General features: G+C 38.4%; 1 protein-coding gene across 8 annotated transcripts in view; it reads left to right on the top strand.

Moving 5' to 3' along the window:
* Positions 1–18,898, top strand: part of SLC25A13 (solute carrier family 25 member 13) — a 221,912-nt gene that overhangs the window by 105,777 nt on the left and 97,237 nt on the right. For all 8 annotated transcript variants that reach the window (XM_067042538.1, XM_067042537.1, XM_059074831.2 and 5 more), the window contains one exon: positions 18,427–18,566. In XM_067042538.1, the coding sequence (XP_066898639.1) occupies positions 18,427–18,566 (140 nt within the window). The remainder of the gene's footprint in view (positions 1–18,426; positions 18,567–18,898) is intronic.

Raw genomic sequence — 18,898 nt, 5'->3', positions numbered from 1 at the left:
GAGAGAGGAAGGGCTCCTTTTTTAACCTCCCAGATTGGCGTGGTCAGCTGTGGTCACGGGGTGAGCACTGCGCTTGCACTAAACAGTGGGTTATCTGGGGCCTTCCCATGGGCTGCAGGGAAGGCTGGCAAGTGGCCTCAGATCCCCCATGTCTCCCGGCTTTGCATTTCATCCAGAGGAGAGCAGTTACACTCTTTATCTGTTTACATATTAGGTTTCCACATAAGAGCTCATTTGAAGCAGGGCTTGTAGGACTAAGCCCAGTAAGCGCCGGTATTTGTCAACAAGGCGGCAGTGTTAATGCTCCCACTAATGCTGATTCTGATGCACACTAAACAAAAATCAGATGGAGCGTTTCAGTGTCGCATTTCAGTGAAGCCTTGCCCCGTGTTCTCTGAGGCCTTGTTTATGTTTACCGTATTTTCATGTCCAGATCACTCCCTGTGTTTTGCTACAATGAAAAGATCTTGATGAGGCCAATTTTGTTCCTTTGATATCTAGTTCATTATGTTCTCCTGTTTCCTTTGAGGGAAAACATATCTCCACTATTCTTGTTCTCACCGTGTTTTCTTATTTTGATACCAGATATTTGTAAGTACATTTTATGATGCCAGCAGGTGTATAACATGATATCAGTATAAGTAGAAAATTCTACTTAACAATTGGCAATTCTGTGTGATTGGAGAAAAAAGTATTTTGTTCTAAATCTTTTCATTTGCATTTTTAGCCTATTTTATATGATAGTGATTTTTTGCTCTTAATTTTTTCAAGTGTACTTTATTGAAGTAGAGCATACATGCAGAAGGATGCATGAATCCTAAGTGTACATTTTGATGACTTTGCACAGTGTACATACTTGTTTCACCATCATCCAGATCAGAAAGAGAATGGTACCAACACTCAGTAAATCTCTTCCCAGTTACTGTTCCAATGGTAGCGAGGGATATTTAGCACCATCAGTTGATTTTGCTTGCTTTGAAACTTAATAAAAATGGAGTGATACAGGATTTATTCTTTCATTCTCACTTCTTTTGCTGAAATTTTATTTGTGAGATTCATCCATGTTTTTGCTATGTGTATTTTTATTTTGTTCTTTTTCTTTGCTGTGTAGTATTCCACTGTATAACTTTACCCTAATATGTTTACTCATTCTACAATTGATAGACACTTGCACATTTCCAGTTTTGACTGCTACAAATATGCTTTGAACATTCTTTTATGTATTTGGGGGTGTGCATATGTGTAGGCATTTCTAGGAGTAGAATTGCTGGATCGTAGAGAACTTCCCTGGTGGCGCAGTGGTTAAGAATCCACCTGCCAATGCAGGGGACATGGGTTCGAGCCCTGGTCCGGGAACATCCCACATGCTGTGGAGCAACTAAGCCCGTGTGCCACAACTACTGAGACTGCGCTCTAGAGCCCACAAGCCAGAACTGCTGAGCCAGTGTGCTGCAACTACTGAAGCCTGCATGCCTAGAGCCCATGCTCCCCAACAAGAGAAGCCACTGCAGTGAGAAGCCCATGCACCATAACGAAGAGTAGCCCCCACGCGCAGCAACGAAGACCCAACACAGCCAAAAATAAATAAAATAAATTAAGAAAAAAAAAAAAGAATTGCTGGGTCTTAGAAAATGTATATATTTGGCTTTCAGTAGATCTTACCAAACAGTTTTCCGAAGTGGTTACACCAGTTTACATTCATACCATCAGTGTATGAGAGTTCTAGTTATTCTACTTCTTTGCAAACATTTGCTGTTATCAGTTACTTTCTTTTTTTTGTGGTACGCGGGCCTCTCACTGTTGTGGCCTCTCCCATTGCGGAGCACAGGCTCCGGACGCGCAGGCTCAGCAGCCATGGCTCACGGGCCCAGCCGCTCCGCGGCATGTGGAATTTTCCCGGACCGGGGCACACACCCGTGTCCCCTGCATCGGCAGGCGGATTCTCAACCACTGCGCCACCAGGGAAGCCCCCAGTTACTTTCATTTTAGTGATATCTCACGCTGTGGCTTTAATTTGCATTTTTCTCATTACTTACGGGTTGTACAACTTTTAAAAAACTGTTTATTGGCCACTTGAGTATCCTTTTTAGTATGTGTCTATTTTCTAGATACAAGGGCTTTGTGGGTTGTATATTTCCAGATGTTTTTACTCTGTGACTTGCACTTTTACTCCACTTCATGGAGTCCTGAGGAACATAAGTTCTTAATTTTAATGTAATACAAATTACCAGCATTTTATTTTATTGGTAGTGCTTTTAAAAAAAAATAATAAATGTATTTATTTTTTTATTTTTGGCTGTGTTGGGTCTTCGTTGCTATGTGTGGGCTTTCTCTAGTTGCGGCAAGCGGGGGCTACTCTTCATTGAGGTGCGCGGGCTTCTCAAGTTGGCTTCTCTTGTTGAGGAGCATGGGCTCTAGATCAGGGACAGCAAACTTCTCTGTAAAGCGCCAAATAGTAAATATTTTAGGCTTTGTGGGCCATAGGATCTCTGTCACAACTACTTAACTCTGCTGTTCCTACGGATGCATGTGGCTACGTTCCAATAAAACTTAATTTGCAAAGACAGCTGGTGGCCAGTGGAACATAGTTTGCTGACCCTTCCACCAGAGTATTAACAGGAGCAAACACAAGTTGATGATAAGACTAGAGTTTAAGACACTTAGTAGAATGGGTAAGTTGTGGTGATATTTGGGTATTTGCAATGAGCTATGAAACAAAGAAAGTTCTCTTCTTTGTGTCTAATATAGTTTGGTTAGCTTCATTGAGAAAGTGACTTTTGAACACAAATTTGAAACAAGTAAGGCAATTGATTATATAGAATAAGAAAGAAGGAGGGGAAGAGATTGTCCCAGGTGAAAGGAATGGCCTTTGCCCAGGTTGGAAGGCTGGAGTGTTCTTGGCACATTTGAGGAACAGCAAGGAGGACTCATGTGAATTGACTGAGGCACGGGGTCCTGGTAGGAGAGGAACTCAGAGAAGTAATGGATCTGATCAAGGAAGGCCCTGTAGGCCAAGGTTAGGACTTGACTTTGATGGTAAGTGAACTGGGAAACCATTGCAGGGTTTGTTTGTTTTTTTTTATTTAGCAGTAGAGTGTCATGATCTGGTTTATATTTTAACAGCATCATTCTGGCTGTTGATTGAGAATAAACTATAGAAGGGCAAGAGCAGGAAGAGAGAGAACAGTTAGGAAGCTATTGCAATAATTCATATGAGGCATCACGGTGGCTTGGGCAGGAGTGAGGTTAGGGATGTATTGAAGAGAGAATCAATAGGGTTCTCTGATAGGTTGGATATGGCCTGTGAAAGAGAGACGAGGCAAGAAAGATTCTAAACTCTGGCCAGATGACCTGGAAGGGTGGAGTTATCAACTGATAACTTGGAGGCCTGCAGGCTTGGGGATGGTGGGGGAAAGAACAGGAGCTCACTTTTGGATGTGTTAGTTTGATGCATTTGGATATTTAAGGGAAGATGTCAAATAGGCACTTAGATATCTGAGTGTGGAATTTGGGAGATAGAAATTTGGTAGTTATCAGCAAATAGATAGTGTTTGAAGCCATTTAACTGGATGAGTGAGTTAGAAGAATAAGTAAAGATAGGGGTGTCTATTGAATGCTTACTATGTTGTAGGACTGGAGATACAGCAGTGTCAAGACTAAAAAAATCCTGATCAGGGCTTCCCTGGTGGCGCAGTGGTTGAGAGTCCGCTTGCCGATGCAGGAGACACGGATTCATGCCCCGGTCCGGGAAGATCCCACATGCCGCAGAGCGGCTGGGCCCGTGAGCCATGACCGCTGAGCCTGCACGTCCGGAGCCTGTGCTCCGCAGCGGGAGAGGCCACAACAGTGAGAGGCCCGTGTACCACAAAAAAAAAAAAAAAAAAAAAAAATCCTGATCAGATAGATGTTTTAGGGAGAGAGACAGTAAACAAATAGAACATGACATCATACTATATATTCTCTATCTACAAGGTAAAGCAGGCTAGGTAGAGAGGAGGGATAGAAGCTATCCAAGCAGACCTGGGGGAGTCTGTGCACCAAGGTGACGTGATACAGGCTGTGTATTACAAGAAGAGCTGGAGCTACAGGGTCTGGAGGTGATGGTCACTTGAGAGGTGCTTCGACAGTTTAGGCAGGGGTAATGCAGGCCTAGACTGGACCCCACCAGGGCCGGCCGTTTCAGAGGATGAATCCTGTATGACTTGGCTCCTGACTGACTGTGGTAAAAAGGAGATCAAAGGAAAGAATAGGGACCCAGTAGTAGCTACTGAGTTTGTTCTGTTCCAGTGACATGTGGTTTTACATAATCTCTTGAGAGAAGGGATATAGCTGTCATTTTAATCTTGAAGTTTATTGATCACTTACTATGAACTCACCCTGAGCTAAGTGCTTTATATGTAATTGATTATTTAACCCTCAGAACCTAGGAGGTCTGTACTATTATAATTCTCATTTTTCTGATGAGGAAATGGCCTTGGGGAGGTTAAGTAACTTGTCTCTGGTCCTGGAGTTGCCTGTGGTGGAGCCAAGGTAGCAGCCAGAGGACGGCCAAGCGTTACTCACTGTGCCACGCTGCCTCCCTCTGGTGATGGCTGTGCTCTGTGAGGACGGCCTGGCTTTGTAATCTAGATTGGGTGCCGATTCATCCTTTGTGGTTTCAGTCTTTATCAGACATTAGAGGGATTTAATAATTTTTCATGAAGAAGTAAAGGACAATACACGAATGAATTAAGATTTTGTGTATATGACCATACTGGAAAGTAATTATAAGGAAGAATGTACCTGGATTAGAGTTCTCAGTACACGTAGAAAGTTGCCTCGGTTACAGAGACGTCCAAGGAATTTGTTGAAATGCACTTGTTGTGGGCTTTACCCAGGAGGCTTTATCTTTTGATGTGAGCAGAATTTTGAGTGGAGGGGGAAATTACAGAGTGATGGGTGGGGAGGGAGAGCTGGCCTTTGTGCAGATTGAGGATAGTAGAGGAGACCCTTGAGTGAAATGTGGGTGCTGGGAGCCAGGGCCCCATGTGATGGTGCACCCACCACAGCCCTCTAAGCAGGAGTTTTCATTTGATAGGAGAGGAAATTGGGAGTCCTGCAGGGTTGTTGAGAGGACAGGGACAGGATCCGAATGATGCTTGGAAAAGGTGGGTTTTGTTGCGTTGGTTGGAGTGGGGCAAAGCCGGAGGCAGACGTGTCTGTGATCCTTGTATAAGCTTCCCATACCGCTGTGAAACAGGCAAGTGGATGAACACTCCCATTTTGTGAGTGGAAGAACTGAAAGTCAGGGTTTGAAAGGACTTACCTGTCCTCCGAGCAAGTTGGTACACGGTGGTTTTCCAACACTTTCATTTTCCCAAGTTTCTTATTTGTTGATGCTGGGAAAGCAAAGCATTACTGTTAGGAATTTTAAGAAAGTGTGTATGTCTGTGTGTGTGTGTGTGTGTATTTAGTGAAACTGTTAATCTGATATATTTAGTGCACCCACCAGTGATTGGTTTTTTCATGATGCTAATTTAACATTAACTATTCCTATTTTTGAGTATTTCTTCAGTAGTTGTATCTGCAGTAGGCGCCAGTAGTAGCCTAACTCAGTAGTAGTGGAGGACCTGAATCTTAACCTTTATCTAGTGTAAGTCACAATTGACCTTCTGAAAATTCAGAGTATGTTGTATACCAGAATACTTCCTTAAGTTGAAATGTAAAATTTTTATTTGCTTAATGCCATCGCATGTTTTTCTTTTCCTTTGACTTATCTTTTTCATTATTCTTGAACAGAATTTCATGAAATGGTTTATATGCAGTTGTAAAGCTTCCATTCTTAGTACGTGAACATAAGCACCCAGTTTCATTATCGTGGTGGTGGTGGTGGTGGTGGTGGTGTGTGTGTGTGTGTCCGATTGAACTTTAGCAACAGGGATTCTCAACTCTCTGGTTCTAGATAAGTGTTAGGAAGTCCATGAATGGCCACAGTTGTTAGTTGTGTTTTGTCTAAATGAGCATTTGCCTTCAGCAAGTCTGAAAGGAGTCCTGCCAAAAGATAGGAACTGCTTTTTAAAGAGGTACAGCTGAATGAGTAGACATATATCTTATTTAACACTTTTCCAGCATTGCTGTTTAAAAACTTCAGTTGTAAAATAGTCTTTGCCCTGAGCTACACTGGGAGACTTGGCTGCCTTGCTGCTTCAGCTCTGTCAGTTGGCCTGGAATCCAAAAGAAACTAGCACAGTATTGATTTTGTATTTAAAGCTGCTGTGACCTCTTGTCCTTTCATCTTAACTATTGAGTGATATTGTGAGTTTGGGTACTTTAAAGTGGTATCTCCTGTTAACGTTGTGTGAGAGAGGATTCTCCTGTTAGACAGTCGTAAGGCCCCAAAGTTTTAGTCTATGAAGGCTCTGAGAAGTCCTGCAGAAAAAGTAAATTAACTTTTGTCAAACTATTTGAACAGAACCTACCTTTCTTTTGTATGTGAGACGTAAACAGAATCCACAGAACTAATGAAGCGATTTCTAATGTCCTTCTCTAGTTAATTCTTTGACGTGTATGTTGGTGTTTGGAGGGGCCCTTCCTGGGTTCACAGTTGGATTTTGTGCAGGAACACCTGCTGTGATGAAAGTGAATTGGAATGCTCTGGGAAAACGGACAGGCTACATGACACAAGGAACTATGTGGAAACAACCCGCTTCAGTCATTCTGATTCAAGTTGCAGAAAATGATGAGAGCTAAAAGTAGGCAGATAAGTTTTGAAGGTAGACACTCAAATTTAATAATAAATGTACAAAACTAGAGGAATGCAGGTATTGGAGTAAAGAGGACAAAACTTTAGCCATAATTTTTTAAAGCTCACTGCAAAGAAGGTCATTTATTAATACCTTTGTAAAGACACTTGGAAAATGAAATGTTCAAAATGATAACTGAGGGGAAAATGGTTCTGAGAGTCAGAGGACCAATTATTTGAGCAAAGTTCTTTGTTAATATTCATTCTGATTTTGATGTTTCACAAAAACAGCAAGTTATTTTGGCGAGAGGACATTATTGCCTGGTAGTAGATTTTATTTCATATTTTGGGGGCACCGACGTATATTTTCTAAAGACACATTCCAATAGAGAATGAGAATATTGAATAAGATCAGTGTGAGTTTTGAGAGGAAATAACCTCAACATTGATGAGGACTCTGGCGTGCCCAGGGACCAAGTGTCTTGTATGAGATCCTAGAGACTGTGCAGAAGCTGTTCCAGTTCATTGGGTCAAAAATCCACTACTTACGAAAAGCTAAATACAGATTTGCACGATTGACCATAATGGCTTCAATTTTGAAAGATAGTGGTATCAGAGAGCACTTCCAGTTGGTGGGATAATTTGAGAATCATCTATGCTCAAATAGCTAAAATATTGTACTTTTTGCTACTTCATCACCCCATTTTAAAAATAGGGAGCAGGGAGAAAAAGGCCTGTTGAGAAGGTGGAGGAATGTCAATTGGAGAGAAAATCACAATAACCATGTGAAGCCTCTCCTTAGTGAATTACCGCCTGAAGGTTAAGCATTCTTTAGAAGACTGTCGGTATGGAGAGGGGTATGGAGAGGCCGAATCAGGGGACGTCTGCCCCTGGTGTGTGTGTGTGTGTGTGTGTGTGTGTGTGTGTGTGTAAAATGAAGGGAGAAGAGAACTTGTGAATAGGAAAGAAGGTGTGGAGAACAGAAAGCTAACGGTAAATCCTAAAACTTGGAGCACTGGGAAAATTTGACTATTTTAAACTGTACTGCTCACTTAAAAATAGTAAAATTATACCATTATTCTTTCAGTATAAGAGGAGATAAAAATATAGTTTTTCTAAATTGGAAAATTTGCTGTAATCTTGCTGCTAATGACTGATTTCTTCCAGCAGTTGCAAGGCTGTTTTTCCTCTGATAGGTTGATAAAGGAAACAAAATCAAGAATGTATTGGAAGTTCTCAGAGAAAATTACAGTTTAGGTATATGTTGGGGGTGGATAGTTAGACATTTTAATTGAAATAAAACAGTTTTATACTAATAAGGGATCACTGTGGGTGTACATTTCTGGTACATTTGCTCTTGAGCATTTAAGTAGGGTTAAATGTATGTTAATACTTTTGCAAGAAAATTATTTTTGATAACATCCGTCTAAGGAAACTAGCTTAGGAAGTTGGTGTTTTAAACAATAGAGATATTATACTTGCATTTAGGGAATGAATTAGGATTCTTTGTACTGCTTTAAAAATTTCAAAGAGTTGGAGTCTTTTGGTGTGTTCCTCTCTAGCGGTAAGGAAAGTTAACAATAATTAACACAAACACAACAGATGATTAAAGCAAGCTTACACATCTGGACAGTGACCACAGTCTGCTGTATACCTCCAAACACCATTTTAACTGACCTACTTTTGATTTTATGAAAGACTACTAATGATTTAGTCAGTCCAACTGAAAATAACTTTTTTCTGGCAGGTAGATTGAAAACATCTCAGTTGGCCTCTCTTGCTGTTTGATTTAGATAGTGCATGTGATAGAAGATTAATATCGAATGCTAAATAGCTGCCAGCCTTCAACATTTTTCATTGTTAACCAGCATTCACTATGATGACTTACAGAGTGAATTAATCTTGAGGATTTATAGATCCATTAGGCTTTAGAATAGGAAGGATTATTATCAATAAGGCAGAGCACGAGTTCTCATTGTAATAGCGTGTGGGGGGGGAGGTGTTCATGCCAACTGCAGGCTCCCTGGCTCCATCGCAAATCTGCTGAATCAGAGTATTTGGGCGTGGTGCTTGGGAATGTGTTTTGAACAAGCTCTCCAAGGGAACGCGTTTCACACTGCAGCTGAACAGCGGCTGGTGTCATTTATGGCTTTATTTCGTGGATGTGGAAACAGGCACAGAGAGGGGACGGTGACTGGTATTGTAGGAACCACAACTTTGTCTTCCAGCACTGCTAGATGGGTGATATTCTGTTCTAGAATGCCACGTGACCTCATATCAGGGTACTCCCATCCCTCTCTACGTACAGAACTGGAAGAGGTTTAAGTTAGCCCTAATTTCTACATGTACCAACTCCATATATGACTTCGAAATAATATTCAGCTCAGCTTGACTGTGTGCGTGTACGCAAGCGCTATGTCTGCGTGTGTGCTCATTTTTTGAAAGATACTTATCACCACTGTACCCGCATGTTCAGAATGATAGTAATAATAATACAAAGTTTACAGGGGCTTATAGAGATGTCAATTTAATGAGAAGAGCTGAGTGTGTGAAGTACTTATTCTGTACTTACTCTGTTTTAATGGCACCCATTTTCCCCCTAGAACTTCCTTGAGCAAGTCTGAATTGTAGCCAGAATACTTCTTTCCTCTTCAGACCCTTAACTGTGATTAATAGAAAAAGGCACTTGTCAAAAGGGTTTGAAAAGGCAAACCTTGATTTTGGCCCATGTGGCAGTAGAGATAGGTGTGTATCCACTTTCTCCATTATATGCTATTTAACTTCCGAATTCAACAATTTGTCTTGTGCTCCCTGCTTAAAAGACGATGGCCATATAAGCCGTTGTTAACCATATCAGCAGGGTGAAATATTATTTCCCTTCGAACGAAACCACAACTTTCTTTGAGGATTTAGCACACATTAGAAAAAGCACCCCAGTGAAGCTGCTGAGAAATAAAGGGCACTGTTCAGCAACTCTCCCTTTGCCTCTGAGAGGGATGGATTACTTTCGGGTTTAACTGAAACATCCTTTTTTGTGTTTATTGTATTAATGAAATTTTTAGGATCCATGAGAGAGAGATTGTGGTTCAGTGTTTGAAATAATGTAGCTTGATGAACCTTTTTTATTTTAATGGGAAACTCGTTTTCCTTGATTTGCAGCTTCAAAGAGTGAATCTTTTGGAAATTAAAGTGCATTAATTTAGTTATTCTGTATGGAAACAAAAACATAGAAAGTAAAAATTTGCATAAGTGAAGACCTCGATGATTTCAGATTATAGTGTGGTGGAGGTTAAGGAATAAGAGGCCATAGAATTTGTAAAAACAAATTCAGTCTAACCACTTAATAGCATGTGCAAGTAATTTGCCAATTAAATATTTCTAGTATCTGAAAGATCTTCAAAGTAAAGAGTGGTGGTTCTTAATCTTTCTTAATTTCATACTTTCAGAAACGTAATGGAAAATTACTTAGTTTTTTTATTACTTTTCATTCAAAATTTTAATATATGAGCTAAAAGAGGATGATTTTAAGTATTTGAGGAAAATTATTGCTTTTTGAGACATGTGTAAACTACGATATTTCCAATCACACTGTGCCTGACTTTTTTTTTGTATCTTTTGTAAATATTTGGTGCCCAGATAACAATCTTCATTATAATTAAGTCTTTAGATTTTGGAATTTTACCATTTTAATGGTCACCTACTATGTTTAGAACATTGTACTGGGCACACTTGGCTACAACCCTCAAGTTATTTTACTCCCATTTTACACATTGAGAGAATGGAGTCAGAGTAAGTAATTTGCCTAATATCACTCATTAGTAGGAAGCAGATTTGAGGGTTCCAGGTTTTTTTTTTTTAACACAGCTTTATTTAGATATAATGCACCCATTTAAAGTGTATGATGCAGTGTTTTTTCGTCTGCTCACATATTTGTGTAATCATCATCAGTTTTAGAGTATTTTCATCACCCCAACAAGAAACCCCATACCTTAGCGATCCTCACTCCCCACTCCCATTTTTCTCTACCCCTTCCAGTCCTAAGCAACCACTAATCTACTTTCTGTCTCTCTGGATTTGCCTATTCTGGACATTTCATATACATGGAATCATACATGTGGTCTTTCATGACTAGCTTCTTAGTATAATGTTTTCAAGGTTCATCCATGTTGTAGCATGTAATAGTACTGTATTCCTTTTATTGAGGATGTCACATTGTTATAGGTATACCACATATTGTTTATCCATCTTTCAGTTAATGGATATTCCGGTTGTTTCCACTTTTCGGCTATTGTGAATAATGCTGCTATGAACATTTGTGTACAAGTTTTTATGTGAACGTATGTTTTTATTTCTCTTGGATATATACCTAGGAGTGGAATTGCTGGGTCACATGGTAACTATGTTTAACTTTTTGAAGAATTACCAAACTCTTCCAAAGTGACTGTACCATTTTTACATTCCCACAAGCAGTGTATGAGGGTTTCAGATTTCTTCACATCCTCACCAACACTTGCTACTTGTGGGGGTAAAGTGATATCTCATTGTGATATCTCGTTTGATTTACATTTCCTTAAAGGCTAATGATTGGAACATCTTGTCATGTGCTTATTGGCCATTTTGACTTTGGAAAAATGTCTGTTCAAATCCTTTGCCCATTTTAAAAATTAGATGAATTGTCTTTTTATTATTGAGTTGCAAGAGTTCTTTATATATTCTAGAGTTCTTTATCAGATATGTGATTTGCAAAACTTTTCTCCCATCCTGTAGTCTGTCTTTTCACTTTGTCGATGGTATCCTTTAGAGTACAAAAGTTTTCAATTTTGAAGATGTCCAATTTATATATTATTGTCCTTGGTTGCTTGTGTTTTTGATACTATATCTAAGAAACTGTTTTCCAATCTAGAGTCATAAAGATTTATGCCTACATTTTCCTTTAAAAGCTTCACAGTTTTAGCTCTTACATTTAGTTCTTTGCTCCATTTTTGAGTTAGTTTTTGTATATGGTGTGAGGTAGGGTCCCACCTTACTTCTTTTGCATGGTTGTCCCAGCACCATTTGTTGAAAAGACTAATCTTTCCCTATTGAATTGTCACCCTTGTTGAAAATTAACTGACCATAAATGTAACGGTTTATTTCTTGACTCTAACTAAGTTCTATTCCATTTGTCTTGTATGTCTGTCTTTATGCCAGTACCACACAGTCTTGATTACTGTAGCTTTGAGGTAAATTTGAAATACAACTTTGTTCTTCTTTCTCGAGATTGGTTTGGTTATTCTGGGTCCCTAGAATTTCCATATGAATTTTAATGTCTGCTTGTCAATTTCTGCAAAGACTGCCAGCTGGAATTTTGATAGGGATTACACTGAATCTGTATATCACTTTGGGGAGTATTACCATCTTAATAGTATTAAGACCTCCCATCTATGAACATGGAATGTCTTTGCATTTAATTAGATCTTCTTTAATTTATTTCAATAGTGTTTTATAGTTTTTAGAGTACAGGTTTTGCATGTCTTTTGTTAAATTTTTTCCTAAGTATTTTATTCTTTTTGAGGCTATTATAAATTGAATTGCTTTCTTAATTTCATTTTTGGGTTGCTTATTTCCAGTGTGTAGAGATTTTGTATATTGATCTTGTATCCTTCAACAGTGCTGGACTTAGTAGTTCTAATGGTTTTTAAGTGGATTCCTTAGGACCTTGAATACACAAGATACATCATCTATGACCCAGCTTTTAAAAATCACAACTCTTTCCACTACAACAATACTGAGTAGCCTGGGAAACTTATTGGGGAAAATCAGTTGATTTTTTGAGGTTATATTTAGGTAAGAAATGATTACCACTTTGTAATTATCTTTCTATAATCTTAAAAAAAAAGTGCAGCAGACTTTCAGGCTAGAAACATTTGTGGAGAAAGCAAAGTCCCCAAAAATAAACCCAAAGGCTCTTTGAGCTTATTTGGTGAAGTCTTGCTTTAAATACTATCACCATTATTTGGTGATATTATGGGAACTATAGACCTTCCAAACATAGTTTGTTTGGCACATATTGAAATAACAATGATTATACTTTGAGATAAGCACTCTAATTTGTTTTTACTTTCAGAAGGAGTGGCTGAGCTAAGAAAACTATGATTTTAAATATCCAAAATATATATCTAGTGCTTCATTTATATTTCATTGCTAATTCAGTTTTGCTTCTTTGCCTGTATGACCTCAACCTGAGGGTAAGATTTTAAGACCTTGTGCTTTAGACTAGGAGAGACCTTCTAATTTTTTTAAGTTAGTAATAAATCTGCCAAGTGATGCTTATTTGAAAGCCATCAGCAGGTGTGTTGTGAATCATAGTCTTATTTATTTATTTATTTATTTATTTATTTATTTCATGGGACCAAAAAGCGTAAAACATTTTTCTTTTTCCAGGACTGCAAGTTAGGAAGTTAGGTTTGAAAAGCCCAGGGAATGGTAAAGATTTAGTGATAGAATGACCCTAAGATGGACTCCTAGAGTCTTTTATGGTAAAGCTCATGGAATTTTCCATGAAAGTGAGAGTACAGAGCAGTTTTGAAAATCACTTTGGTTTTTAGTTTCTGATTTTCCAGCTATATGATGGAAGGAGTACTCTTACCTCACATTGTCTCATCAAGGCATGGTGAAATCTTAAAACAATCAAATGTTAAGTGAGAAAGCTATTTGAGCCTCCTAAAAGGAGAAGAGAATATTAACCTGAGATGATATTACAGTGTCTTCCAAAGTGAGGGCGGAAATTCCAGAACCCATTGTGACTATTGGGCTTAGAGATGTTTGTTTTCATGAACGTTCAGGAAAATGTGGAGGCCAAGCATTTCAGAAAATCAGTGCCCCAGAATGACTTCTTGGAGCAGGATGAAATATGCAAAGACTTATGAATCTATAAAATATTTTCAGAGAAAAAAATGTGAGTTTTCCAGATGACAAAATTTAATATTTTAATTTCTTAAAAGAGTTGATTAGCCTTGAAAATGACTATAGAAATATTGGTAGTTTTCCTCTTTATCAGTAATAATAATGCTCATATCATTTGGTTTGTCCAATTAGAATGACTTGGTAATCTTATGATATTTAAGTACACAAGCCTCTGTTAGGTAAGTTAGGAGAGTGAAAAATAAATTTTGTGGAGATTGTATCAAGTGGTAAAAAGCTCCAGGTCTTTTTTTTCTGCAGAATTCCATGACCAACTGTTCTTCCCGTAGCAACCTTTTCTTCACCACAAATGTAGCATCAAGTCCTTAGGGTTTTGAAAATAATATTTGCTGCTGGCAGGTGATGCGAACATCTGTAAGTGCCTAGACCAGGATCTGTCCTGTCTCAGTGGCTTTGGTCCAATATGTTTTGATTGGACCCTTAATTCACTTCAAAAGAAATGAACCCTCCTTCAGGCTGTTGCTCTTTACTGAAAAACTCCCTCACAGATTCATCTGAATAAATCCTCCACAGCCGTTAGGACTCAGATCAAGTTTTACCTTCTCCAGAAAGCTTTTTTTTCTCCCACTGTTGTAAATGCATCCTTCCTTAAACTTCTGTTTCCTTGCCAAGAGGAACTGTTGCTGTTTAGCACTTAATCCAGTATACTGTTTGGATGTGTTGTTTAGTTATTTCTTGTGGATTAGACTTGGATTCAGCACCGTCTCTTCTCCTGCCCTTCTGCTTCCCACAGGACCTAATACAATGCTCCCAGCTGTGCTGGCTAACTAAGGACTGGCATTCTTACAGTGGCCAGTGTGTTAGAACAACTGAGAACTGAAAATGGACCGCATTCTCAGGGTCGTGTAGTTTGTAAACTGTCCCACTCCAGGGAGCACTGGTCACATAGGCCATGAAGTGAATGTCAGTCACTGGATTGTACAACTTGCATGGCCCTTTGGGTCTCCAAGTGGCCTGTGTGTACACTTACTGCATTACATTAGCTCTTCTGGAGAATCTTTCCTACCTCCTTCCTTTCATATTTTTTTGTCTGTTTCAATGGGGAGTTTAAAAACCCTTCTATAACTCTTTAGGACAATGTTTTTCAAAATGAGGTTCTGGACCCTTGAATTAGAAAAACCCAGGAGGCTAACTAAAATGCAGGTTCTTTAGTTCACTTTAATCAGCCTAGGCCTGGGGCTGGAGACTTTAATAAGGAAGACTGACAATTCTTTGCACTTCACTAAAATCTTAGGGAATGATTTTTGAAATGGCTTTTCAGTAGGGTGGAAACTGTAGTGCCTCAAAGGGTAAATATCACTGTCCTTAATCTATTGCACTATTGTAAACCTTTTCTTCCTCATTTAAGTTCAGCCACAACTTAGTGAATACTTGCTCCGTGCCCACCATTGTGCAGGCACAAGGGGAGAAGCAGATGTGAAAAATATGGCCTTTGTTCTCAAGGTGCTAATAATCTATGTAGAAAGAAAAGATGTATAATTAATGTGTATACTCACACAGACCTATTTGCATACTACACAATACTATATAGAGATACCTTTTTAAAAACACATCAGTAGTGCAGGTCTGTAGGATTGACAGTTTGTAGAGTTGAAACATGTTTTAGAGATCACATACAGCTCTATACTTCAGGGGGACTAGATTTCAATACTTCAGGCAGGCATTTGCATAAGAGAGACAAGCTCTCAAGGAATAGTGGAGAAAGCTCTAGACTTAAGGTTCAAAGTTCACAGTTCACAGTTTTGAATTCAAGTCAGAGCTCTAGTAAGCAGTGAATGATAGTTAATTATAGGAAAAATAAGATTGTTGGTTAGAGTCAGTCACGTTTTAAATTCATTTACTAAGTTTTGAGTAACCTAAATTTATTATATATATTTATAGTTTTATACCATATAAATATTAAAATGGATAATAAATGCCTTAGCTTTATATGCCAATATTGGGTTAATACCTTCTGTTACTTTTCTTTGTATTAATACATGTAATTTGCATATAGTTAGCCTAAAACACATTTTTACTACATTTAATTGATTTGAATATCCAGCTGACACACCCTTTTTATAACATGCCTGCTTTTGTAAATGTCTCTCATCTTGCTTATGGTGGTAGCAGGAGATATGGAGGGTCTTTCTGGGTAACTTCCTCATCACTGCTGTGGGAGTTCCTGTTTCTCATTGTAATAGTTTGCTGGGGTTGCCATAACAAAGTACCACAGACTGGGTGGCTTAAACGACAGAAATGAATTTTCTTACAGTTCTGGAGGCAAGAAGTCCAAGATCAAGGTGTTGGCAGGATTGGTGTCTTTTGAGGCCTCTCTCCTTGGCTTGTAAATGACAGTCTTCTCCTTGTGTCTTCACATGGTCTTCCTCTGTGCATGTCCGTGTCCTAATCTACTTTTCTTGTAAGCATGGCAGTCATATGACATTAGGCCACCGCCCCCCCAACGACCTCATTTTAACTTATCTCTTTGAAGAACTTGTCTCCAAAATATAGTCATATTTAAGGTCCTAGGGGCTATGGCTTCAACATACAAACACAACACAGCATGTAGATCTCATGTCCTGTCACCTCTGAAGTCTTCTATTACAACATACCAAACTTTCATCATGAACTTCTGTCTTTCCAGCTCTATCACTAACTTCATCAGGATTTCCAGTGTTGGAATTTTTGTTCTCCAGAGTCATCATTTCCTTATGATTTTTACTTAACCTTCCATCCACCCATGTCTCCAATATTGGGTTAATACCTTCTGTTACCTTCTGTAGGACGTTGAAGGAAGGGGTCAAGAAAAGGAAGGACCTCGTTTTTGATAGCTATCCCATGATTATTGTATTGAAAAGTTATTTTACCAGAATGCTTGGCAGAGAGGAATCTTTATTTCACCAGCTTGGCAGAAAAATGGCCACAAAGTCATTTTTGTTTGTATATTTCTCTAAAATTTTATTATAGTATATAAACTTTTTTTATAGAGTTAAAAATTGTGTTGTTTTTTTTTTTTCTTTTGGTCACATCTTTGTCATTTGAACATCGTTTCTCATTAGATTATTTATTGGTCTTGATTAGAAGATTGTGGGCCTTCCTTGAATCTATCCTGGGGCTGCTTCATGCAGAGGCATAGAAATTTAGAATGGGAAAGGAGCTACAGATTATTCAGGTTATGTATAGCCACTAGAATAATACCTGGCACATGGTAAGTGCCTAAGAAATTTTAGCTACTATTAGTAGTAGAATTTAAACCCAAGTAATTTGACTTTCAGTTCGGTAATTCCTTCTCAGAGGTTTTAGAGCCAAAAAGAAACTTGGAGAGTCTCCTCCTGCTTTAGTTCATTTCATTCATCACCCCCCACTCAGATCCTCAATTCTTGATTCACTTCATTTTTCTTATGTCCTTTTTTTTTTTATGTCTCTCTTTTTTTCCCTCTTTTTTCCTAAAAGTGGAGAAGACAGAATAAATTCAAAGAAACTGAGGGTTACTCTTAAAAACTTCATATTTTATTGTCCTTATCAGGGCCAGCCTGAGGTTTTCTGCCATCTTTTATAAAATTTATGCCTGGCATAATTTTGATTTTTTACTGCCTTCTCCGTGCAGATACACACCCAATCTTACACTGATGGCAGCACTACTGTTTCTTCATGGCAAGACTTTAAAAATTTCTGGAAACTTTAAAAGCGTGGAATGAAAACTTGTGAGTGTAAGGGTGGATGGAAGTAGGAAATTTGGGGGAAACAGTGGAAACACGTGCCAAGGTTTTTGGCACCCTTTAGAGAATTAAAGAATTTACTTCTTTTTTAAAATAGTTGCAAAGGGAAAAAAAACAAGGTAGCAGGCACAGTTTGCTCATAAAAGTGAGCTGGTTTGGTAGATATATTTTAAAATGTGAAGGCCAGGACAAATTCATTAATATAATTTGTGTCCCTTTACCCTCCAAACATACACTCATGTTGGGAGGCGGGGAGACTAGTAAATAAAAACGTGAAGCTTTAGAAAAGTAAGGTTTTTCATATTGTTGTTTTCTGTTCTCTGTCAGTCCTCTTACAGTTTTGTGGTAGAGGCTAAAAAGAGGGGAAGAATCAATACTACAGTACATTTGGCAGCCCATCTTAAAATGGGATTATTTGGACCATTTGAGAACTTCTGTCAAAGCAGAGTGTGCAGGATAAAGTTAAAGGATTGGGCTGTTGGCCCTTCTTCCCGTTACCTTTAAGTGTGGCCTGATGAACAGTGGAACTTTTTAAAGCTTAAATAGAGTCTTAGTGCTGTTGAATATATGCTTTAAGATTTATATCTAACTGATTTCTAAATCCTCAAAAACATTTTAATAGCTTGTTAAAGAGGACTATATTTAAGACTTGTATAGTGTTCTATGTGTTTCTGTATGTGTATGTGTGTTTCCAGCCACTAAAGATTGAATTATATCTCCTGTGCCTAGAAAATAATATTTGTTGAAACAAAACGGATGATGATATGAGACTTAGCTTATTACTTTGGTTTGCGACTGCCTTTTAGGGCTTTTTGTGTGTGTGTGACTTCTTGATTTTTTCCTTTTATTTTATTGGATGGTATTATTAACTTTGACTCCATGAGACACCCAGTTTTATTTCTGCCATGATTTTATAATCTGTGTTTTTAAAGTTGAGTTACTTTTTATACAAAGAAAGTAGCAATATCCATTTAATAACAGGTTTTATAAGGAAGATCCCAATTTGCTTTGTTTTAATCAACCTTTCTTTTCTCTTTTCAGAGGACATTAAGCAAGTTTTTGGACAGACCACAATTCATCAACATATTCCATTTAACTGGGATTCAGAATTTGTACAACTACACTTTGGAAAAGAAAGAAAAAGACACCTGACATATGCGGAATTCACTCAGTTTTTACTGGTGGGTCTAGCCCTTATAAAAAGTTAGAAAGAGTGAATAAGTAAAACTAGGATCGTGATGCACATTTGCTAACCCTGGCCAAACCATCCTATTTGGAAGTATTTCTTTATTAGTATGTAGAAACTATAGGATTAAATAGACTCTTACAGACTCTGCAGAACCCCTTCCTGCTTAAATGGAATACACATTGAGGACCCAGGAAATCAGGTGATTTGCTGAAAGGTCACATAAATCAGGAGGGACAAAATCAGAACCTGAACTCTTGGTTTATGACTGGTTCCACCAGTACTTACCAATATTTTGTTTTCCCTTGGGAAATGGACAGGTGTCAT

This window comes from Kogia breviceps, chromosome 9 (assembly GCF_026419965.1).
Source record: "Kogia breviceps isolate mKogBre1 chromosome 9, mKogBre1 haplotype 1, whole genome shotgun sequence".
NCBI classification, from domain to species: Eukaryota; Metazoa; Chordata; class Mammalia; order Artiodactyla; family Physeteridae; genus Kogia; species Kogia breviceps.
Note: the sequence above shows the minus strand (reverse complement) of the source record. Positions and strands in the feature narration are given on the sequence as shown.